Genomic DNA, 24,571 nt, shown 5'->3' with positions numbered 1-24,571 from the left:
ACTAGGATAGTAGAGCTTTTGGGAGTCAAGGGCATTCGTTGTATAACATTAGAGGGAATTTCGGAATGTTGGGCACAGAAAGAAGGTCATCATGATTGGTTAGTTGTGAAAGGTGGCTGGAGAAAACTCAGTATTCCCAGTGGGCCACAGACTTTTTTCAGTTTGAGCCACTGGTGCAGCACATAACTACAAGGCAAGTACAGTAAGAATCTGGCTTATTTATTCATTGAAATCTTCTCAATTATTTTCACCTCAGATCTCACAGGAAAACTGAACCTTCTATTGGCCTTAACATATTAAGGGGCAGCTGAAGAACATTGTTCCGAGAGCCACTGAGATGACTTTGAAGTTGAAAAGTAGATTCTATCAAGAAAACTCGACAGGGATGTTATGAGGGTTAAACAAGTTACTATTTGTAGAATGTGAAGAATAGAGCCTGGCACCTAATAAGTGCTGTAACTGTTTATGATGTTTAAAAAAGAAAGAAAAGGAAGGAAAAAATAAATTAGATGACTCAGACAGGAGAGGAGGATGATAAAGGCAAGATAAAATCTTAATCTGCAGTCAACAATCTTCCCTAAAGTGATAAAATGAAATTAATTAGAGCTATACCCAAGGAAGAAATATAAATCAGACTAGGGTGGACATGGAACCGGGTGCCATCCGTGTGGCCAATCCAGTTATTTTTGGCCAAATTCTATTCTGGCTGGTTAATGCCCATGCCACACCAATGATTAAATATTTTGATTATCACCCCTGCAGTCAAAAAGAACTTCCTGGCAATGAAGGTATTAGCAATGACCTGGGTTTCTAGGGGAGGTTATACACTTTCTGTTTTGAGACCTCCTTTATGAAATGGCACCATCTGCCTGAAGCAAGGGCACAGTCCTGACCTATGAACAGCTCCAGTCTTCAAATACCCTTTCTATCACTGACCTGTTTCTCCCACTCCCCCCAGTGCATCTCCACCCTGCTGATGCTGGTCACCGGCGACATATACACACTCATCAACTATGTGGGTTTCATCAACTATCTCTTCTACGGGGTCACAATTGCTGGACAGATAGTTCTTCGCTGGAAGAAGCCTGACATCCCCCGCCCCATCAAGGTGGGAAAACCTCCCGGTGAAGGACCCCCTCCCCCACCCCTTCTGGTTCTAGCTGCAGCACAGATTTGTCAATCACCCTGTTCTCAGCTGCTGATCACAGATCATCTCTATGATGGTAACAGACCCTTTGGGAAGCAGAGCCATGTGTGAATGGGACAGCCATTTCTTTCCTTTCTCTGCTGGGGATAGGACCAGAGCAAAGTGTAGCTGAAAAGATGAGTTAGCTTAAATTCTATTTTCATCGCATCATTCCTTTGTTTCCTATGGCTGTCTTAAACTCCACCTGATTGTTCAAGGCTCCTTTATCTCTCCAACATTTCCCTGGACCCTCTAGTCTGGCTAGTCTCCTCCTTGTCCCTCCAGATAGCTAGATCCACTTGTGCAATGTTCCTATCCCAGAAGAAGTTTCCTCCTCCCATCTGCCTGTCCAAATTCTAACCATTTTCCACATAAGCTTCAAGCACCTCCTCTTCTTTGAAGCCTCCCAGTTCGCTCCAGCCATCCATGAGTGAGCCTTTCTTTTTAAACTACTGTGGCTCTACACATAGTAGGGTACCCACTGAACCTATTCATACAAGAAATAACTTTGTGATGGAAATGACAAGGTTGCTCAGAATGAAATATGCAATCGTGCTGTGGTATTCCTGCAAATTGGAAGAATAGAGTATAATCCTGAATTATTTGAACAATCCTATTTTGGAAACAGGGAGATTAGATGCTTCTAGAAGATTCTTCCAGTTGAGAATCAAGGGCTCTCGAAATCTCTGTTTTCCACTACCACTTTCTACCACTCTTAGGAAGCCTGCTAGAGGAAGAGGAGGTAGAAGAAGCCCATCTCCCCACCACATGCACTATCCCTGGGAGGAGAGGACATGGAGGAGAAAGGCAGTTGAATCTAGAGCAGTGGTTCTCAACCTTGGCTGCACATTAGAATCACCTGGGAATCTTTTTAAAATCCTGATTTCTGGGCCTCATCCTCCGGAAATTCTGTTTCTTTGTTATGGGGTGGGGCCACAACATTAGTAACAAAGAAACAGAATTTCCGGAGGATGAGGCCCAGAAATCAGGATTTTAAAAAGATTCCCAGGTGATTCTAATGTGCAGCCAAGGTTGAGAACCGCTGATCTAGAGGCTTGATGAGGACTCCACTGGGAACTCCCACCTGTGGTTAACAAGAAGGAATGAAGCCCAGAGAGCAATGCTTCTTTCTGAATAAAGTCAAGGCTCCCGACTGCCTTATACTATACTAGGTTTCCTGATTTCTTGGGTCTTGGAAGATTTTTCATATTGCTTGAGAGAAACAAATTGGGACTGATCCTGGAGAGGGATGGGTATTTGCCATGTGCCCAGATGAAGGCCCTGCCTAGATGTGGGTGAGGGGCAAGGAGCCTGACTGACCCAGGTCGTTTCCTCCTTGCCCCTCATTCATTTCTCCACCTCTCCTCCACCTTAGGGTCTCAGCAAGCATATACCACACCAATGTACCAGCAAGCTTCCCAGTCCCCTTGGGCTGCTCAGGCTGCCACAGGCACATGGCCTCGGTGACAAGGCCTTGATTGATCCTACCCAGGAGGGAGGAGATAGGCAGTGAGGATTGTTCCTTCCTTAGATTCCCCCTCCTCTTCTTGTCCCACAGCCCAAGTTCACCAACATCTGTTGACACAGCATTGCCCTATCAATGCTCAGGGTGTGGGAGCCTCAGAGCTGAGTGAAGCCCAGCCTTTGCACTGGGGTGCTCCCTGAGGGTGAAGAAGAGGGAGGTTGCCCTGATCCTGGGGCCATGGGATCCACACAGCTAACCACGCCTCTGCTCCACAGATCAGCCTGCTGTTCCCGATCATCTACTTGCTGTTCTGGGCCTTCCTGCTGGTCTTCAGCCTGTGGTCGGAGCCTGTAGTGTGTGGCATTGGCCTGGCCATCATGCTGACAGGAGTGCCTGTCTATTTCCTGGGTGTTTATTGGCAACACAAGCCCATCTGTGTCCATAACTGCATCAGTGAGTTGAAGGCTCTGGGTGGCAGGAGAGCCTCCTGGTCTAGGACAGAGTGGTCAGCAGTCTGGCAGGAGAACCCCACCAGAATCAGGAAGCCAAGGCCGGGCCACAGAACTCTGGGGAAGGAGTTGTGGACAGGAAAGGGCAGGTGCCTTCCCAGGTACCTCTGAGGAAAGAACAACTGCCATTTCCACACAGACTTTAGGCCTGCACGAATAGGCAACTTGATCACTATCAAGAGCTGCCCTGGGCTGGGTGGAGACCAGTGGAGACCCTGGAATTGGTAGTCAGTGGACAAGGGGATGGTGGAAAACTGGGATCTTGCCCAGAGATATAGGAGGTGGGTGAGGGTCATCCCCCGGAGGGAGAATTCTCTGAAGGCAGGCGTGGCTCTGCTAAGGCAAAAGCCAGGGCAGAAGAGCAGGGAAGAACATGGTGGGACACTTGGCACTGACCTAGTTTTTGTGTTACCTCTTCCCACAGAGTTGATAACCCTGGTGAGCCAGAAGATGTGTGTGGTTGTGTACCCCAATGTCGGAGAGAGCTCGGAGACAGAGATGATAAATGAGAACACGGAGGAGCAGTGGCAGCCCATCAACCAACCCATTGCCTCCAAAGACAAGAACTCAATGAAATAGCCCCAGCCTTGAGGACCCTCTCAGTTGCCTCCGCCCTCCTTCACCCCCTTTCTGCCCTCCTTCCTTGCCTGGGGCCCCCCAACACCCCCCCCACACACACACCCTGCTCTGCTTCTGTCAAGCGGGCAGGACCTGGGGGTGAGTGGTGAGAAACTATAAACAAAGACACTGACATTTGTACCCAAAGAACCAGCCCTTCACCCCCAGGACCTGTGCCCAAAACCAGGGCTGCTCATGTTCAGAGCTGTTAGAGGAGAGTGGAGCTGCAGGAGCGCCCTACGGGCCTTCCTCCCCGGCCCACACCCTGGTTGCCTCCTCAGGAGCCCGAGTTCAGTTCTGCCTTCTCTTTCCATTCCTGAGCCAACGGCCTCAGCTCTGAGAAAAGTGGCAGCAACAAGCAACAGTGAGTAGGTTGGGGAGGGACAGACTCGAGCAAATCTGTCACCATTAAAAGTCATCTGGAGAGACCTGTATTCCCTCCCTTCACTAGGGACCCAAGAAATCCTCTGCCCTCTTCCCCACTCCTCCCCCCAAGCCTCTACCCACCCCAGTGTGGGCTCCCTGTACAGAGTAAGATTCCTTAGGACACTACCCCCACCCCTACAACCCCCTACTCAACCTTCCCCCACACCCCCTCTGAGCTAAGGACCAATGAGGCAGGGGAACTATCCCTCCCATGACCCCCAGCCAGGCCTGTAGAACAGATTGGGAAAGGCTCAGATTGCAGAAACCCAGCCCTGTCCCTGTCCCCTGCATCCTGCCCCCAACTGGGTGCCAAAGCTTCCTGAAGCCAGAAAGTTCTCTCCTAATGACAAAGCGGTTCAGCTCCTCCTCCCTCCCCACCCCCCTGAAGGAACAGTCACCTGTCACCCAGCAGCTATGCTCCCAGCACATACCACGAAGCCAGCACTGCCTGCGCCCCATCGTGCCCTTTTCCTCCTCTCTGGACCTTGGCTCCTGAACCTAGGACTGGGTGTGAAGGTTCCCCAAGCCCTTCAGGCCTGAAACCTGAGCCAAATCTGCCTTAAGTCACCTCCCATCCAAGAACTGGACCTAAAAATACTCCCTTATTTCTAACCTTCAGGGCAGACCTGGTATGAAAAGTTTTCCCAGGAGAGAGGGTGCTTTCCCCGTCTCCCCAGAGGTGCCATCTGGGGCGAAAGTGTGTTCTGAAGGCCAGTTCCTCCCTCCTCCCCCAACTCAAACAACCCTTCCCTCTTTCGGGTCTCACCACTGTCCTGCCCTTGGATGGCCTCCAGGGCAGGGTGAGAAGGCAGTGGCCGAAGGCGCCCTCTGTGGAGGTCCTCAGGAAAGCCTGTGTCCATGGTATGAGGACTGACCGAGGCGGCCTTTCCCTGTGCTCCAAAGGAATTAGGTAGTGTTTGCCCTAGTCCTTGAGCCTTCCCACCACACCTGTTGTGCTAAGAACTAGGATCCTTTTATCCCAAAGCAGGAGTTCCCCCATCCCCCCAATTCCCTATCCCATCTGATTACACTGGAACACCCAGGGAGCCCCTCTGGCCCACTCCTGGCTCCTAGCTTCCTGCCTAGCCTGCCTGCCCCTGCCCTGGTGAGATGCCAGGTTTGGTCTGAGTTATGGTTCCTCTGACTGGACTCCAGGCAGACTGGGGCTGGCCCCTGGAGGGTCAGGGGACCATCCTCTTATTCCTTCTTCTCATTCCTCCAACCTCCTTCCCACCTTCAATTTATTGTTGTGTGTGTGTTTTTTTTAGTGGATGCCTTACTTTTTGGATAAATATTTTTGAAGCTGGCATATCTATTTCTTTTGGATTTTTTAATGTAAGGTTGTTTGGGGGAGCAGGGAGTTAGTTATATCTGGGTAATAATTTGTCTTAGAGTGGGTTTAGGTTTTAGAGGGTTGGTTGGTTGGTTTTGTGGAGGGCTTGGGATTTTTCCTTTTGATGTAATAAAATTTTTAATGGAAATGAAGTTGGTGGTGTTGATAATTCAATGACCTTCTGAGACAGAGTCTCCAGGCATTTCCTATCTTCTTCAGGAGGTTGCCAGTTTCCTTTCAAGATGGCACTCCTGAAGGCCCTCGCTCTGTCCCAGGGACCCAATGTTAGTACTTTCAAATAGCCACCTCTCATTTTGAACCAAAAACCTTCTCTCATTTCTTCCGTGAAGTCACGAAGTGTTATTAAGCTCCTGCTCTGCACTCTGTGCTGAGAACCTGCAGACTAGCAGGCTGGGAAGAACCTCATCATTACCCAAGGTGGCAATGTGGGCACCAAGCTCAGTGGAGGGAGGTGAAGGCAGAAGTGGTCCCCACAGCCTAGTCATCAAAGGCTTCTGGTGCCAGGACAGCCAGAGCCAAATGAAAAAGGGACATCCTGACCCTGTGGGGAGACACAGAGGGCGACTTAGGAGAGCACCCAGCTGAGTCCAAGGGGCTTGATGGGAGAGGCTGGGAGATGAAGTGGGGTCTACTTAGCTGTACAGAGCCCCTGAAGGAGATTTCTAGGTGAAAGACTAGGAGGGCTTCAACTAAGCCTAGTTAGACTAGAACAAAGGAAGAAGTGCTTACGGAAGGGACAAGGACCTCCTGATGCTTTGGGTTAATTGCTAGAGGAAGTTGATGGGACTAGACCCTGTCCTTGTTTGGAGTCACTCCTTTGTGGGCAGCCCTCCCACTGCCTGTCCTGGGACGGCATTATTCCAGAGCCAGCACTGCTGACAGACATGGGCAGGAGGGGCAGTGGGGGTGGAAGGGTGTTAAGACATCACCTTCCACCACCTTGGCCACTGTGAGGACACAGGCAGGCAAGATGCCTCCACTCCCTGTCCTGGCTGGTCCTAACACTCTGGCTTTATGGCTGATGTTCATCTAGACCAGTGGTTCTCAACCTTCTGGCCCTTTAAATACAGTTCCTCATGGTGTGACCCAACCATAAAATTATTTTCGTTGCTACTTCATAACTGTATTGTTGCTACTGTTATGAATCGTAATGTAAATATCTGATATGCAGGATGGTTTTAGGCGACCCCTGTGAAAGGGTCGTCCGACCGCCAAAGGGGTCGCGACCCACCGGTTGAGAACCGCTGGCCTAGACTGAGGTTGGAAGCTTGCCATTAACAGGGGCACAAACACTTGGCTCTGAGTCCCAGGTCAGCCACCAAACAGCTGTGTGTCCTTGGGCAAGTCATTTAACATATTTAGCACTTTTAGGGGGTGGGGAGAAAAAGAGCATGGAATCTAATCTCACAGTGTTCCTCAATCTCCCAGCCCAAGGTTGTCCCAAAAGAGTGAGGGCACAACTGGATAGAGACCAGTCTTCTGCAAGAGGCCCTTGTCCAAGCTTCACAGCCACCCTTTGAGACTCCCTCTACCCCAAAACACACTTTGCCTTTCCCTGAGTGGCCCAAGGTCGTCTCCATGTTGCCCCATTCTGGCAAGTCTAGACCTCGCCAACCCCCTCTTGCTCCATGGAGACACTTGTCCCTGGGGGCCCTCTGTCTTGCTGTAAGATGACACTTGCTGATCTGTTCAACCTGGTCAGACGAGTGAATGTGGGTCTCCTCCTGAGCAACATGCATTTATTTTTAACCTGGGCCTTTCACCTGTCTTAATCCTGTCAGTCACTTTAATGCTAGGAACTCAGATGCTCAGACCTTAGGGAACTTGGGGGACTTTTGGAGGTCACTGAAATCGTAGCTGCTTAAGCATTCATTTATTAATATAAATGCATATATATTAATATAGTCACAAACCAATTTTTGTGTGACTAAATTAATTGTGTACAAGAATTTTGTTATATGCTGTGGAATAGCCAACTTATTCCTGAATTTTTCACATCAGCACAGACTTCACATATTTTGTTCTGTTTTCCTCATAAGAATATTCATACATGTCAATCCACCTGTTCTTAATTTAATTTTATTTTTTTTAATATATTTTATTGATTTTTTACAGAGAGGAAGGGAGAGGGATAGAGAGTTAGAAACATCGATCAGCTGCCTCCTGCACACTCCCCACTGGGGATGTGCCCGCAACCAAGGTACATGCCCTTGACTAGAATCGAACCTGGGACCCCTCAGTCCGCAGGCTGATGCTCTATCCACTGAGCCAAACCAGCTAGGGCCTGTTCTTAATTTTAATTCAAGCAACATGGTCATTACAGCTGAAGAGGTCCAAAAGATGTATCTGACCCTACCCTCAAAGAGCAGATAGTCTATGGGGAGGAGAAGGCAAGAACATACATGGCAGCCCTGGCCAGGTAGCCCAATTGGGTAGAGCATCATCCCAATACCCTAAGGTTGCAGGTTTGATCCCCAGGGTACATACAAGAATCAACCAATGACCTAGCCGGTGTAGCTCAATTGGTTGAGTGGTGTGGCTCAGTTGGCTGAATGTCATCCATGCACCAAAAGGTCGATGGTTCAATTCCTGGTCAGGGCACATGCCTGGCTTGTGGGCCCTATCCCCAGTGGGAGGCATGCAGGAGGCAGCTGATTGATTGAAGTTTCTCTCTCTCTCTCTCTCTCTCTCTCTCTCACCCTCTCTCTAAAAATCAATAGAAACATATTTTAAAAAGAATCAACCAATGAATGCATAAATAAGTGGAACAACAAATTGATGTTTCTCTCTCCCTCCCTTCTCTAAAATCAATAAATTAAGTAATTAAAAACAAAGAAAGGCACACACATGGCACAGGTGTGTGCCCTTCACAGCATCACTGACTGCCCACTCTGACTGGACTCCAGCTGCTGCAGGCAGGGGCTGATCCTGCCAGGCCCCCAGAGCCCATGCAGTGCCTGGTACCTAAGTGTTCAAAAGCGCTTGTCAAAATTGAAGGATCAGATGAGGCTGCAGACTGTATCCCTTTAGCTGACACAGATAAACTGCAATGGGTGGTCAAAGGAAGGGCAGAAAGAGACTGAACATTGCTTTCCTTGCGTTATCTTATTCAAAGTTTAATTAAACAACCTGATCAAGTAAGCATGATTGCTGCCATTTTACAAGATTAAGTAACTTGTCCAAGGTCACGGAGCTGGTGACAAAGGCAGGATTTGAGTCCAGTTATCTCTGACACTTCCCTGCCGTGCTCAGCTGCCTCCCTATTCGAAAGACTTGGTAAAAGAGCTGGCCTTTGAACTGAGGCAGGTTAGAGTCAGTAAGATAATACACATGCATTGCTTCAGTTAATGCAAACAGGTAGCAACTGCAGGAGCTAGGAGAAAATGATCCTGCTGACCAGGGAGGGTTTCTTTCGGCTTCTGAACAATTATGCAGAACCCAGGTTTACCCGAGCCCTGGATTGGCTCCGCCTTCCCCACCCTCCTTCCAGCCCAGCACCCACTCCTCCCCTGCCCAAACATCCAGAACAGCTCTAGCCTGGCCAAACCCCTCGGTTACTGGGAAACACTGATGTCAGTGAGCCAGCAACGTCAGCCACCAGCCTGGAAGGTGAGAGACCTGAGATCACTTATCTTCCCACCAGAGCTGTGCGACTTTCTCATTTCCTGCCGGCTTTATTTGCACACCTCCCTGCTTCTTCCAGCGCCTGTTCGCTCACTGCTGATGCTCTCCCCCTCCCCCAGGGTGGCTGACTGAGCCAAAGAAGGCTCTCTGAGCCACAGAGTTCCCCCATTTCCCTGTCCCTTCTTGCTGAGGATATCAAGAACTAACCCGTTGCCCTTTCCCCCAAGATCAACGCAGCATGCTTGAATGACCTTGGGCAGCTCTGCTTGTTTTCCTCGTTTATAAGGCAACAATAAAAATATACTCTGTCTTGCTTACCTTCCTACTTAACTCACAAGGAAACTGTCAGCATGAAAAAGTGTATGTTTCAATGACTGAAAAAGCATAACACCAGAAAATGCCAGGCCTTCATTGCCATCGCTAGTATTTTCAAAGTTGGGGAGGGATAGAATTTCTCCTCATTGAGACAAGGCCCTATGAGCCTGTCCACTCTCCCAGTAACTGCACCGTAAGTCTTCATCCCAGCTGTGCTCCCTCTTCCTCCTTCCCCACAGACCCCCGGCTGTCTCCCGGGGCCAGGACTGTGGGAGTCTGCCCTCTGTCGGCCACCTGATTCCTGACCACAGCAGCCTCTCAAGTCCAGATTTTGGGCCAACATTGCCACCTGATGGTCCACAGAGGCACTGCCGCCAAACTGAATGGCTCAGCTGTGGTACCTGTTTGCTGCAGGGTCTTGAGAAACGGGGAGAAGGCGGAACAAATAAATCTCCCCATTTGGTTCCTGAGATCTGTCTCTGGGATGCACACAGATCTTCCCGTGCCAGGTCAGGTCTTTTATTTTTATTTTTATTTTTAAATATATTTTATTGATTTTTCACAGAGAGGAAGGGAGAGAGATAGAGAGCCAGAAACATCGATGAGAGAGAAACATCAATCAGCTGCCTCCTGCACACCCCCCACTGGGTATGTGCCCACAACCAAGGTACATGCCCTTGACCGGAATCGAACCTGGGACCTCTCAATCCGCAGGCCGGCGCTCTATCCACTGAGCCAAACCGGTTAGGGCAGGGCTTTTATTAATTTATTTTTTTTAATATATTTTTATTGATTTCAGAGAGAAAGGGAGAGGGAGAGAGAGATAAAAACATCAATGATGAGAGGGAATCATTGATTGTCTGCCTCCTGCACACCCCCTACTGGGGATTGAGCATTCAACCCTAGCATGTGCCCTTGACCAGAATCGAACCCAGGATCCTTCAGTCCACAGGCCGGCACTCTATCCATTCAGCCAAACCAGCGAGGGCCAGGTCAGGGCTTTTATTTATTTATTTTTTCTTATATTTTATTGATTTCAGAGAAAGGGAGAGTGAAAGAGAGATAAAAACATCAATGATGCCGAAACCGGTTTGGCTCAGTGGATAGAGCGTCGGCCTGCGGACTGAAAGGTCCCAGGTTCGATTCCGGTCAAGGGCATGTACCTGGGTTGCGGGCACATCCCCGGTGGGGGATGTGCAGGAGGCGGCTGATCGATGTTTCTCTCTCATCGATGTTTCTGACTCTCTATCTCTCTCCCTTCCTCTCTGTAAAAAATCAATAAAATATATTTAAAAAAAAAATCAATGATGAGAGGGAATCATTGATTGGCTGCCTCCTGCACACCCCCTACTGGGGATTGAGCCTGCAACCCTAGCATGTGCCCTTGACCAGAACCAAACCCAGGACCCTTCAGTCCACAGGCCAACACTCTATCCATTGAGCCAAACCAGCTAGGGCAGGGCTTTTTTTTTTTTTTTTTTTTTTTTTTAATATATAAATATATTTTTTAAGTATATTTTATTGATTTTTTTACAAAGAGGAAGGGAGAGGGATAAAGAGTTAGAAACATCGATCAGCTGCTTCCTGCAGACTCTCCCACTGGGGATGCACCCGAAACCAAGGTACATGGCCTTGACCAGGATCGAACCTGGGACCCTTCAGTCTGCAGGCTGACACTCTATCCACTGAGCCAAACCGGTTAGGGCCAGGTCAGGGCTTTTAGAGAAAGCACCTCAAACCCTGCATGGAAAGCTCCTGGGGTATTGTGGTGTTGGGAGGGAGGAAGAGGACACTAACTGGAGGGGCAACTTGTCTGACCTTTAGGCGGCTCTATTTGCATACTTCATTTTAGTGTTTAATGACACGCCTATCGCTTCTGCATTTTCCCCACTGTGGCCTGGCCCTTGGTGTGCCTGACCTAGACTAGTAAAACCTTCTAGCTCCCCACAAGGCACTCCCAGCATTTGCTGGTGATAAAAGAGCCAGTAACACACTTCTGTGTGTCCTTCCTTTTCACTGAGCTATATAGTCCCTTTTATAGATATAATTCGACAGGTGAAAACAGGGACACACAGGTTGAAACGGCCCCGGTGTGGTAGGGACAACCCCGGTGAGGTTGAAACAGCCCCCGTGAGGTAGGGACGACCCCAGTCAGGTCGAAACGGCCCCGGTGTGGTAGGGACGACCCCGGTGAGGTTGAAACAGCCCCCGTGAGGTAGGGACGACCCCAGTCAGGTCGAAACGGCCCCGGTGTGGTAGGGACGACCCCGGTGAGGTTGAAACAGCCCCCGTGAGGTAGGGACGACCCCAGTCAGGTCGAAACGGCCCCGGTGTGGTAGGGACGACCCCGGTGAGGTTGAAACAGCCCCCGTGAGGTAGGGACGACCCCAGTCAGGTCGAAACGGCCCCGGTGTGGTAGGGACGACCCCGGTGAGGTTGAAACAGCCCCCGTGAGGTAGGGACGACCCCAGTCAGGTCGAAACGGCCCCGGTGTGGTAGGGACAACCCCAGTCAGGTTGAAACGGCCCCCGTGAGGTAGGGACGACCCCGGTGAGGTTGAAACAGCCCCCGTGAGGTAGGGACGACCCCAGTCAGGTCGAAACGGCCCCGGCGTGGTAGGGACAACCCCGGTCAGGTTGAAACAGCCCCGGTGTGGTAGGGCCAACCCCGGTGAGGTTGAAACAGCCCCCGTGAGGTAGGGACGACCCCAGTCAGGTCGAAACGGCCCCGGCGTGGTAGGGACAACCCCAGTCAGGTTGAAACGGCCCCCGTGAGGTAGGGACGACCCCGGTGAGGTTGAAACAGCCCCCGTGAGGTAGGGACGACCCCAGTCAGGTCGAAACGGCCCCGGCGTGGTAGGGACAACCCCGGTCAGGTTGAAACAGCCCCGGTGTGGTAGGGACAACCCCGGTGAGGTTGAAACAGCCCCCGTGAGGTAGGGACGACCCCAGTCAGGTCGAAACGGCCCCGGTGTGGTAGGGACGACCCCGGTGAGGTTGAAACAGCCCCCGTGAGGTAGGGACGACCCCAGTCAGGTCGAAACGGCCCCGGTGTGGTAGGGACGACCCCGGTGAGGTTGAAACAGCCCCCGTGAGGTAGGGACGACCCCAGTCAGGTCGAAACGGCCCCGGTGTGGTAGGGACGACCCCGGTGAGGTTGAAACAGCCCCCGTGAGGTAGGGACGACCCCAGTCAGGTCGAAACGGCCCCGGCGTGGTAGGGACAACCCCGGTGAGGTTGAAACGGCCCCCGTGAGGTAGGGACGACCCCAGTCAGGTCGAAACGGCCCCGGTGTGGTAGGGACGACCCCGGTGAGGTTGAAACAGCCCCCGTGAGGTAGGGACGACCCCAGTCAGGTCGAAACGGCCCCGGCGTGGTAGGGACAACCCCAGTCAGGTTGAAACGGCCCCCGTGAGGTAGGGACAACCCCAGTCAGGTTGAAATGGCCCCGGTGTGGTAGGGACAACTCCGGTCAGGTTGAAACAGCCCCGGTGTGGTAGGGACAACCCCGGTGAGGTTGAAACGGCCCCCGTGAGGTAGGGACGACCCCAGTCAGGTCGAAACGGCCCCGGCGTGGTAGGGACAACCCCGGTCAGGATGAAACGGCCCCCGTGAGGTAGGGACGACCCCAGTCAGGTCGAAACAGCCCCGGTGTGGTAGGGACAACCCCGGTGATGTTGAAACGGCCCCCGTGAGGTAGGGACGACCCCAGTCAGGTCGTAACGGCCCCGGTGTGGTAGGGACGACCCCGGTGAGGTTGAAACAGCCCCCGTGAGGTAGGGACGACCCCAGTCAGGTCGAAACGGCCCCGGCGTGGTAGGGACAACCCCAGTCAGGTTGAAACGGCCCCCGTGAGGTAGGGACGACCCCGGTGAGGTTGAAACAGCCCCCGTGAGGTAGGGACGACCCCAGTCAGGTCGAAACGGCCCCGGCGTGGTAGGGACAACCCCGGTCAGGTTGAAACGGCCCCGGTGTGGTAGGGACAACCCCAGTCAGGTTGAAACAGCCCCGGTGTGGTAGGGACAACCCCGGTGAGGTTGAAACAGCCCCCGTGAGGTAGGGACGACCCCAGTCAGGTCGAAACGGCCCCGGCGTGGTAGGGACGACCCCGGTGAGGTTGAAACGGCCCCCGTGAGGTAGGGACGACCCCAGTCAGGTCGAAACGGCCCCGGTGTGGTAGGGACGACCCCGGTGAGGTTGTAACGGCCCCCGTGAGGTAGGGACGACCCCAGTCAGGTCGAAACGGCCCCGGCGTGGTAGGGACAACCCCAGTCAGGTTGAAACGGCCCCCGTGAGGTAGGGACGACCCCGGTCAGGTTGAAACGGCCCCGGTGTGGTAGGGACAACTCCAGTCAGGTTGTAACAGCCCCGGTGTGGTAGGGACAACCCCGGTGAGGTTGAAACGGCCCCCGTGAGGTAGGGACAACCCCAGTCAGGTTGAAATGGCCCCGGTGTGGTAGGGACAACTCCGGTCAGGTTGAAACAGCCCCGGTGTGGTAGGGACAACCCCGGTGAGGTTGAAACGGCCCCCGTGAGGTAGGGACGACCCCAGTCAGGTCGAAACGGCCCCGGCGTGGTAGGGACAACCCCAGTCAGGTTGAAACGGCCCCCGTGAGGTAGGGACAACCCCAGTCAGGTTGAAATGGCCCCGGTGTGGTAGGGACAACTCCGGTCAGGTTGAAACAGCCCCGGTGTGGTAGGGACAACCCCGGTGAGGTTGAAACGGCCCCCGTGAGGTAGGGACGACCCCAGTCAGGTCGAAACGGCCCCGGCGTGGTAGGGACAACCCCGGTCAGGATGAAACGGCCCCCGTGAGGTAGGGACGACCCCAGTCAGGTCGAAACAGCCCCGGTGTGGTAGGGACAACCCCGGTGATGTTGAAACGGCCCCCGTGAGGTAGGGACGACCCCAGTCAGGTCGTAACGGCCCCGGTGTGGTAGGGACGACCCCGGTGAGGTTGAAACAGCCCCCGTGAGGTAGGGACGACCCCAGTCAGGTCGAAACGGCCCCCGGCGTGGTAGGGACAACCCCAGTCAGGTTGAAACGGCCCCCGTGAGGTAGGGACGACCCCGGTGAGGTTGAAACAGCCCCCGTGAGGTAGGGACGACCCCAGTCAGGTCGAAACGGCCCCGGCGTGGTAGGGACAACCCCGGTCAGGTTGAAACGGCCCCGGTGTGGTAGGGACAACCCCAGTCAGGTTGAAACAGCCCCGGTGTGGTAGGGACAACCCCGGTGAGGTTGAAACAGCCCCCGTGAGGTAGGGACGACCCCAGTCAGGTCGAAACGGCCCCGGCGTGGTAGGGACGACCCCGGTGAGGTTGAAACGGCCCCCGTGAGGTAGGGACGACCCCAGTCAGGTCGAAACGGCCCCGGTGTGGTAGGGACGACCCCGGTGAGGTTGTAACGGCCCCCGTGAGGTAGGGACGACCCCAGTCAGGTCGAAACGGCCCCGGCGTGGTAGGGACAACCCCAGTCAGGTTGAAACGGCCCCCGTGAGGTAGGGACGACCCCGGTCAGGTTGAAACGGCCCCGGTGTGGTAGGGACAACTCCAGTCAGGTTGTAACAGCCCCGGTGTGGTAGGGACAACCCCGGTGAGGTTGAAACGGCCCCCGTGAGGTAGGGACGACCCCAGTCAGGTCGAAACGGCCCCGGCGTGGTAGGGACAACCCCGGTCAGGTTGAAACGGCCCCGGTGTGGTAGGGACAACCCCAGTCAGGTTGAAACAGCCCCGGTGTGGTAGGGACAACCCCGGTGAGGTTGAAACAGCCCCCGTGAGGTAGGGACGACCCCAGTCAGGTCGAAACGGCCCCGGCGTGGTAGGGACGACCCCGGTGAGGTTGAAACGGCCCCCGTGAGGTAGGGACGACCCCAGTCAGGTCGAAACGGCCCCGGTGTGGTAGGGACGACCCCGGTGAGGTTGTAACGGCCCCCGTGAGGTAGGGACGACCCCAGTCAGGTCGAAACGGCCCCGGCGTGGTAGGGACAACCCCGGTCAGGTTGAAACGGCCCCCGTGAGGTAGGGACGACCCCGGTGAGGTTGAAACGGCCCTGGTGAGGCTCAGACGGCCCTGGTGAGGTTGAGACTGCTCCAGTGAGGCTGGGACAAATAAAGGGGACCAGTATGGACTGATGAACAGGTGTAGATACAGAAGCAGAGCAACATTGAACAGAATGTTAAACTACAATGGGGAGCCTGGGGAGGGTTGGGGGGGGGATTAAGAGACCAACTGAAGGACCTATATGCATGCATATAAGATTAACCAATGGACACAAGACACGGGACGGGGGGGGGCGGGGGGTAGGGGCCGAGGGAATGTCATGGGGGGGAAAAAGGAGACATATGTAACACTCTTTGTAATACTTTAAGAAATAAAAATTATTATAAAAAAAAAAAAAAAAAAAAAAAAAAAAAAAAAAAAAAAAGAAAACAGGGACACAGCTGGTGCCTCTGCCAGAAAGGAGTGGGGAGTTCCCAGAGAAAAAGAAAAGGGAAGGAAGAAGGGACCTCCCGTGAGACCAAAAGTACAGAGAGCAAGCCCTGAGCTTCTCCTGAAGACCCTGAAACAGAGCCCCAGGAAGAGGTGATGACAAAAGACACAGCTTCTCAAGCCTCACAAGAGGAAGTGGACCCAAGAGACATGCATCGAGGTCAGAAAATGGCTATGCAGAAGGAAAGACAGCAAACCGAGCTGTAGAGAGTGCCTGAGCCCTGCAGCCAGGGCACAGGGAATGGGGCAGAGCCCCAGGACCAGAGCAGGGCAGAGCTCCAGCCTGAGGCTCTGGCAGCACAGGGCAGCAGGAAAAGAGGCCCTGGAGCCACCAGAAGAGTGTGACAGTCCATCCTGGGGGCAGCAACCTGCCTGTGCCTGGGGCACAGAGTCCAAGACCTGATCAGGAGCCTCAGCCACCCGGGGCACTCAGGGCCAGTGCCAGGCTGCTAAAGCTAGCCACAGCTGGAAACATATGAGGGTTTGGGCTATTGCACAGACCTTGTGCAAAAACCGAGCAAATGAGCGGGCTCTGGGCCACAACGCAGGCCCCGTGTGTGACTCGGTCCCAGAGCCTATCACTGTTTCCTAAACCCCTCAAACGCCCCCTGGCCTGCACCCAGGAGAATGCCCTGGGAGGTGGGGCTACAAAAGGAACTGACTGCCCCTGGGAGTGGGTGGAGCCCAGCCTTTTGGGGGACTGAGCGAGAGGTGTGTTGAGGGAGGAGCTCAGCCAAAGCTGGGGGTCGGCACTGGAAGAGGGTGTTCTCTGTTCATTCTGACTTGGCACCTCATTCTGCACAGAACTTTTTGGAAGTTGGAGGGAAGAGGACACTCAGAGGGAGGTATTGCCCTCAGCAAGGACGCTGGCATGCCCTGGACTCAACGGGAACAGGGGAGGTGTTCCCAGAAGCACCAGCTCCTGGACAGCTCAGAACTCTGACTTGGATCCTGACCAAAGAGTGCCCAACCGCTAAACAGGCTGAGGGCCCCTTTCTCTAAGGCCCGCATCCCTCCCTCGGGGTGCGCCCTGCCCCTCCCTGAGTCACCCCAGGGAGAGAGGGGGAAAAAAGGGAAGAGAGAAGCTGCATTGACTACAGAGGAAGGAAAAGGAAACAGAGGAGGGAGGAGAGAGGCCAGGCAGGAGTGGGTGACAGAGGAGCCCGAGAGGGCAGATCTAGGGCAAATCTAGGGCAGGGGGAGGTCGAGGAAGGGCAGACCGAGCATCCCAAGGTGCCCCAAGAGCAGGGCCCGGGGGCGGGGAACCCAGGGGGCGGACCGGCCATGTCCCACGGGACCTACTACGAGTGTGAGCCCCGGGCTGGCCAGCAGCCACTCGAATTCTCAGGGGCCCGAGCGGGGCCTGGGGAGCTGGGGGACATGTGTGAGCATGAGGCCTCCATCGACCTCTCTGCCTACATCGAGTCTGGGGAGGAGCAGCTTCTCTCCGACCTCTTCGCTGTGAAGCCATCACCGGAGGCCCGAGGCCTCAAGGGCCCTGGAACCCCTTCTTTCCCCCACTACCTGCCACCTGACCCTCGGCCCTTCGCCTACCCCCCGCATACCTTCGGCCCCGACAGGAAGGCGCTGGGACCCGGCATCTACAGCAGCCCAGGGAGCTACGACCCCAGGGCTGTGGCTGTGAAGGAGGAGCCTCGGGGCCCCGAGGGCAGCCGCGGGGCCAGCCGCAGCGGCTACAATCCTCTGCAGTACCAAGTGGCACACTGTGGGCAGACGGCCATGCACCTGCCCCCGGCTCTAGCAGCGCCCAGCCAGCCCCTGCGTGTCCTCAAGGTAAGAGCAGGTCAGTTCTCCTCCGTGCCTTCCAGGGGCTGGAGAGAGGCCCCTGTGGATGGGGGAACTCTGAGCTTCCTGCTTATTCTCAGCGAGTCTGTGTTTGGTGTTGCTTTGTGAAATTGGCTCACCCCAAAGCTCTCTGCACCCACCACCCAACCACGACCCCGCTTCCTTCTCTGTGGATCCACTCCCACCTTGAAGCCCGTGTGCTGCAGTCCCTGTGGCCAGCTGACCTGCCTGACCTCGGGTCCCCCAGCTTCTCTGCTGCCCACCTCTTGTTTCTCTGCCGCCTGCTTCTAGAAGAGGAAATGCCGGCTGATCACAGAATTGGAGACTCAATATAGACTGAAGGAAAGTGTCCTCAGAGAGTGTGGAGCATGGAAAGGAATATTAGTCAGAGCAGGGACCCTGTGCACCCGGCAGGCAAAGGCTGCTCTGACTGGGACCCAGGAGCTGGCTCTGGAATCCCTTGTCTCTCTGAGGCCCAAGGGTGCTCTGGCTGCCGGCATTCCTGCCCTGCCTCCACTCTGCTTCACTCTGCTTCCTGGCCAGCCCTCACCTCTTGTCCCTCTGTGCCTTCCCCTCCAGGCCCCTATGGCTGCTGCCGCGGCCCCCTGCAGCCCCCTTCTAAAGGCTCCCTCTCCAGCTGGCCCCTCGCACAAGGGCAAGAAGGCGGTCAACAAAGACAGCCTGGAGTACCGGCTGCGGCGGGAGCGGAACAACATTGCCGTGCGCAAGAGTCGGGACAAGGCCAAGAGGCGCATTCTGGAGACGCAGCAGAAGGTACTGGAGTACATGGCAGAGAACGAGCGCCTCCGCAGCCGCGTGGAGCAGCTGACCCAGGAGCTGGACACCCTTCGAAACCTCTTCCGCCAGATCCCCGAGGCCGCCAACCTCATCAAGGGTGTGGGGGGTTGCAGCTGAGTCCAGCTGGCAGACTGTGGGCACCTTACCCCCCAGCCTGACCCTGGGGACCCCTGCTCTGCTGGGGTTCTAGAGCCCCTCACAGGCCAAGCCTAAGACATACATCATGGACAAATGGCAGCAGGTGGCAAGGGAGGAGGGCGGGCCTCAGCATTATGATTCTGAAGCTGAATAAAATTGCACTATGACTTGGTACTGGGGCTGTAACCGGGCCTGGGTCTGTGTGAGTGTGTGTTTGTGTGTGTGTGCCTTGGCCATGCAGGGGAAAGACAGCAAACGGAGCTGTAGCAAGCGCCTGGGAATGCATGTGGCTAGTTCTGCATACCTCTTGCTTCCATGCCCAAGTGAATATTTGGGAATATTTCCAAACATTCAGCAGATACGCTGCCCACAGCTCTCCCCCAAAACACCACCTGGACAGTCAGTGTGTCTGTCACTCTGTCTTCTCTCCTCCCCCGCCCCCTCCCAGCCGCCCCCACTCTGTCCTCTGGACACTGAAGGCACCCTCCTGCCACCCCACAGGACCTAGAGCGGCCTCTGATTACTGTCCTAACAGAGCTCTGTGGCTTGGAGGAAGACCTAGCACCACCCAGACCCTGCTGACCCAAGCCCTGCTCTCTGTCCCCTTGAGGTATCACCTGGGAGCTCCTGCCCCAGGTGACCAAGGGAAAAATTCCAGATGACTCTGCCATACTTGCGGGCCCTTAACTCTTGATCTAGGACTCAATCCCTTCTCTCCAGATCCACAGCTTCAGTCTACCCCAGTGGTCGGTAAACGGCGGCTCGCGAGCCACATGCGGCTCTTTGGCCCCTTGAGTGTGGCTCTTCCACAAAATACCACGTGCCGGCACGCACGTACAGTGCGATTGAAATTTCGTGGCCCATGCGCAGAAGTCGGTATTTTGTGGAAGAGCCACACTCAAGGAGCCAAAGAGCCGCATGTGGCTCGCGAGCCGCAGTTTGCCGACCACTGGTCTACCCAATTGACACGTCCCCATGGCTCCCTCCCACCCGCTCCCATCTTTGTCCCTCATCCCCGTGGGCCCTAACACATGAGCATCTGAGTGCTTAGGGGATGAATCCGTTGGGAAAGGTCCTGAGGCCTGTTTGTATAAGAGAAAATGGATCATGAGGAGGACGACAGTGAAACCCCAAGTTCAAAGTGTTTTCTTTTTCACAGAGCTCTCATGTAAGACGCACAGCAGTCCAGTGCTTGAGAGCCTCCATTTGAATTTCCCTCTGCTGCTTACTAGCTGTGTGACCTCGAGCCAGCTACTTCTCTCTGTGCTGCAGTTTCCTTATCTGCAAAATGGGAGTAGGGCTAGCCCCCACCTCATAGAGCTGTTATGTTCATAGATAAACAGGGCCTGCACCAGGGTCAGTGTGAATAGTTATTATTCCATTTTGCTAGAACTGACAGGACCTCAGAGATCTCATGTAAACTCATTTTTTCAGGTAAGAAAACTGAGGCCTCGGAGAGGGGAAGGGACTTAGAATCACACGATTGGTTAGAGACAGAACCAAAATTAGCTCCATAAAATTATAGATCAAAAGAGGTGCTGGAAAAGACCTCAAGAGATCATCCAGTGGGCTTGGCCCTCAGAGAAGCAAGATAATGTGAGCCACATTTTATAGATAACGCGGTTGAGGGCATAAGAGACATTGTCCTAAAGCTCACTCAGTCCCTTTGCTGTCTCAGCACAGGCACCTGTCTCTCTACTCTGAGCGCACACCTCCCCTCAGAGGTATGCAGCACATGGCAGGGCAACTAAATTCATTCATAAGTGAACAGGAGTGCCTGACAGACACAGGAAGAGAGACACAATACGGGCTAGAGGCTCCCCTAGATCACCAATGACTTGCAAGCCACTGCTGAGAAAGCCTGCGTCAGACATCAAGGAAACACTCTGTGAGACGCAGAAACACCGGGGTCCGGATCCTCCCTGTTCTCTCTTTCTCCACATCCCCAGGGCCAGAGCCTTCCCACATCTTGGGCATTCGTGGGCACCATGCCTGCCTTACCCAGGACTCATCCCTCTCCTGCCTTTGCCTCGGTGTCTCTCGAGCACCATCTCTCCTACCTCTGTGCCCTGGATCCCCTGCCCCAGGTCTGGTTTGGGCCCACAGATCTGAACCTCACCCACTGGAGCTGCCTGAGTTTGGAAGGGGGAGGTGCCAGTTTCTGTGAATGCCTGGGAGAATCCTGCACCTTCCTTTCAGCCCAGGGGGATGGGTTGCATAAGGGGGTTTGTACAGAACACACTGAGTGACTCAACCTCCGGATTTCCTCCTCCCACCTCAAGACCACTGTCCCTTGACTTATTTTCAGGGTTCTGGGTAATGGGACCTGGGTTGCTTAACCATTAACCCCGCGCTTCTTTCCCACAGCTCTGAATTGTGTCTCCTCCCAGCCCCCACCACCCCAGGGGCTCCTGAGGGCCTGCGGCTGGCACCAGGACTGGAGAAGCCCCACTGGGAGAGAAGGGAACACCCAGCCCAGTGTGACACAGAGTGTTGAGCACATCCCATCCTCTGTGGCACATCATATTCCAGGGGGAGATGACAGATAGCCAGATGTCACACCTTTTAAAACTTTCTTTTATTTTTTAAAATATATTTTTATTGATTTCAGAGAGGAAGGGAGAGGGAGAGATAGAAACATCATTGATGAGAGAGAATCATTGACCAGCTGGGTCCTGCATGCCCCCTACTGGATATTGAACCCATAATCCAGGCATGTGCCCTGACCAGGAATCGAACAATGACCTCCTGATTCATAGGTGGATGCTCAACCACTGAGACACATCCGCCAGGCTGTTTATTTATTTTTAGAGAGAGAGAGACAGACAGAGAGAAACACCGTTCGATCGGGTGCCTCCCATATGCATCCCAATGGGGTATTGAACCCGCAACTTAGGTATATGCCCCTACCAGGAACCAAACCCAAAACCTTTTGGTGTACAAGGATGATGCTCCAACCAACTGAGCCACTGGCCAGTGCCAGAAGTCACACTTTTTGAATGAGGCTTTTAAGCTGACCTCAACTAGTTTGGGCCAAAGTAACACTTGACAAGTATTTGTTGAGCATCTTTCCTGTGCCAGGCCTTTGCAAGATGTCCAGAACACTGTGGTGAATAAGACAACCAGCTCCTAGCTGAAGGGGTAGAAAGAAAAAGGCAACAAAAAATGTGCTGAGTGTCTTCCTCTGCCCCTCCTTGTCCATCTTGCCACATACCAGGTAAGATGAAGTGAGGTGCTTGTCCCCAACTCTTCCTAGGACAAGACAGGTACTCTTCACAGCTCCTTTTCACTGGATTCCTGCCCAAATGGCCTGTGGGTTGATGCCCCTCCTGCTGCCACCAGGCCTACTTTACCACTCCTTGCTGCCTTCCCTTAATCCTGTTTGTTCTCACTTCTGCAGAGCACCTTCATTAAGTTCATTAATTACTCAATTTGCTTATGCCCATTGGGGAAACCAAATAAACTAATAGATGGAGAAGCTATTTTAGCTGGAATGGTCAAGAAATGTCTCTCTTGTCCAGCCAGCATGGCTCAGTGGTTGAGCGTCGACCTATAAATCAGGAGGTTAGGGTTCGATTCCTGATCAGGGCACATGCCTGGGTTGCAGACTTACCTGTGCACAAATTTTGTGCACTGGGCCTCTAGTCTACACTAATAAAAGAGAAACATGCAAATTGGTGTCACTCCGCTATGCCCACCAGCCAATCGGATCAGTATACAAATTAACCCAACAAAGATGGTGGCTAATTTGCATATACAGGCGAAGGCAAAGACTGAGTGGAGCGAAGACTGAGGGCTCCAGAAGGCTCCGGCGGAGCAGAGACTGAGGCCTTCGGCGAAGCGGAGACTGAGGGCTCCGGCGAAGCAAAGACTGAGGGCTCCAGAAGGCTCTGGCGGAGCAGAGACTGAGGGCTCTGGAAGGCTCCGGGGGAGTGGAGACTGAGGGCTGAAGAGGTTTGGCTTCTCTACTGTGGCTGGAGTGAAGGCCTGGGTCCCAGGTGCCGGAGGAAAAATGGTGCCGGCAGCCAGGGTAAGGGAAGGCCTATTGCACGAATCTCTTCGTGCAATGGCCTCTAGTATATATATAAAAAAGGTCTCTCTTGAGGAGGAGATAAGAGGGGGTACAGGGGCGTTAAGAGGTGGGGGGGGAAGGAGGGACATCTAAAGCATTCCTATTGCTTTAGAATCCACAGCCCGGACCCACTTTCCTTCATGAGCATAGCTGGGGAGCAGGATGAAAGTCCTGAGCTGAGAGATAGGATGTCAGGCCCCAGGGAAGCAGCAAGGAGGAAGGCTGTTTGGAGATACCTCTGAGAGGGGGAAGCTGCCCAAGGTGAGCCTGCCAAGGTCAGTCGGTGGAGGCTGCTTGTGAAAGCCTCTCCCCCTGCTCCGTGCACACCTCCCCACCCCACCCCATCCCCCATGGATTGCCACACGCCTGGGCCCCCAGGGCCCCCATCCCAGTGTTGCAAGATCCCGGTTGGGGTTGTGGAGGTAGAAAGGGGCCTCTTCATCTCCACCCCCTACCCTGTCCCAAGCCAGTGAGGAGACTATGGGATGGAAGGGGCTTCAGAGGAGATGCTGAGGCAAAAAGAGCCAGGGCTGGCTGAGGGCCGCCTGTGCATCTCCTTTTCCACAGGCCAGTCACTTCCCGTCACCCTCGCCAGCCCCCAGCAGGCAGACCTCTCTCTCCTCTCAGTACTCAGCCTGGGCTGCTCCAAAGTAGGAATGGTCCACCTGGGCGGGACTCCTGGTGGCCACTCTCAGCTGCTCCTACAAGCAGGCCTGGCCTGGCCTCAGAAAAAACTTCAGTGGCACATAAAAAATTCCCCAGGGCTAACCCATGGAGAGATGGCAGGTATTTTCAGAGGAAAATGCTTGCAACTAGCCACCAATTCTGGCTTCAGGGAGCAGCAGAAGTATCCTAGGACTTGGGGAAAGGAAGGCTTCCTAATGAGGAGAGACCCTCTTTTATAAATAGAGATCTGGGGTAGGTAGAGGCAAGCCATACATAGATTGGGTCCATTCCACACGCCCCTCAAGCCAAGCTTTGCCCCCAACCCAGCCTCAAACTGTCCAACCTACTGCCCCCACACCTAGCACTGTCACCGCCGGCCAGGCCATCCAACCCTGCTGCAATCGGGACGGTTTGCAAAACGCCTGCGAGCTCCCGCTTTGTCACCATCTGAGGTTAGGACTGTACTCAGGAGATAAGCCCAGGCCCCATCCGCCTGTCCCGAGTGAGACTGCTGGCCTGCTGCAATCGGGACGGTTTGCAAAACCCTTGCTGGCTCCAGCTCTGTCACCATCTGAGGTTAGGGCTGCACCCCAAGATAAAGTCTAGCCCCGCCCACCAGCTCTGCCTTCCAACCTCCCAAGCAGCCTTTCTCAGACTCAGAGGTCCTCTCCTCACCTCTTCTTCCCTCCATCCTTAGCCTCACCTTTGCTCATTTTCCTCATCACCATCTTCTCTCCTCAGTCTCCATCTCGTCTCCTCACCTCCCATCTCCCATCCTCATCCTTCCTCCTCCCTCAGCTCCCTCCCTGCCTTCCCACTAGTCATTGTTTGCCCCCCAAAATAATAACATCTACTCCATGCCAGGCACTTTGCTTGTTATGGGAGCTACAGGATAAACAAGGAGGACGGTCCTTGTCCTTGTGGGGCTTACAGATTCGTGAGGGGGGCAGACGAACGGAATCTCACAAGTAAATGTATAACTCTGAATTGTGGACAATGCGATGTGGCAAAAGTAAAAAGGTGACTGTAACAGATATGTGTAAGGGCTCTTGATTTGAAAGTGTCAGAAAAGGCTTCTTTGAGGAAGTAATATATAAGTGGGTATC

The 24,571-nt window shown here is 53.9% G+C and overlaps 2 protein-coding genes across 4 annotated transcripts in view; both read left to right on the top strand.

The window, feature by feature from the left end:
- The window catches only part of SLC7A8 (solute carrier family 7 member 8), a 50,896-nt gene extending 45,207 nt beyond the window's left edge, over positions 1-5,689 (top strand). For 2 of the 3 annotated variants that reach the window (XM_070426549.1, XM_070426564.1), the window contains 3 exons: positions 959-1,108; positions 2,927-3,104; positions 3,585-5,689. In XM_070426549.1, coding sequence (XP_070282650.1) covers positions 959-1,108; positions 2,927-3,104; positions 3,585-3,739 — 483 coding nt within the window. In that variant the 3' untranslated portion in view covers positions 3,740-5,689. Of the gene's footprint in view, positions 1-958; positions 1,109-2,926; positions 3,105-3,584 lie in introns of those variants that run through there. The other variant, XM_070426556.1, reaches the window with a different exon arrangement.
- Positions 5,690-17,194: 11,505 nt separating this feature from the next.
- CEBPE (CCAAT enhancer binding protein epsilon) lies at positions 17,195-18,816 on the top strand. The gene is made up of 2 exons (XM_070406565.1): positions 17,195-17,779; positions 18,371-18,816. The coding sequence occupies exons 1-2, from the start codon at positions 17,270-17,272 to the stop codon at positions 18,704-18,706; spliced, it is 846 nt and encodes a 281-aa protein (XP_070262666.1). The 5' UTR covers positions 17,195-17,269; the 3' UTR covers positions 18,707-18,816.
- Positions 18,817-24,571: the final 5,755 nt, after the last annotated feature.

This window comes from Myotis yumanensis, unplaced genomic scaffold, assembly GCF_028538775.1.
Source record: "Myotis yumanensis isolate MYYU_CA2020_CCGP unplaced genomic scaffold, mMyoYum1.0.hap1 SCAF_1, whole genome shotgun sequence".
Classification (NCBI taxonomy): domain Eukaryota; kingdom Metazoa; phylum Chordata; class Mammalia; order Chiroptera; family Vespertilionidae; genus Myotis; species Myotis yumanensis.
This window is presented reverse-complemented; position numbering and strand designations above follow the sequence as displayed.

Bases quoted from the DNA above. Each gene is read 5' to 3' on its own strand.
- CEBPE (XM_070406565.1), top strand. From the start codon at position 17,270: ATGTCCCACGGGACCTACTACGAGTGTGAGCCCCGGGCTGGCCAGCAG. The intron at 17,780-18,370 runs GTAAGAGCAGGT...CTTCCCCTCCAG, and splicing joins AGCCCCTGCGTGTCCTCAAG to GCCCCTATGGCTGCTGCCGC.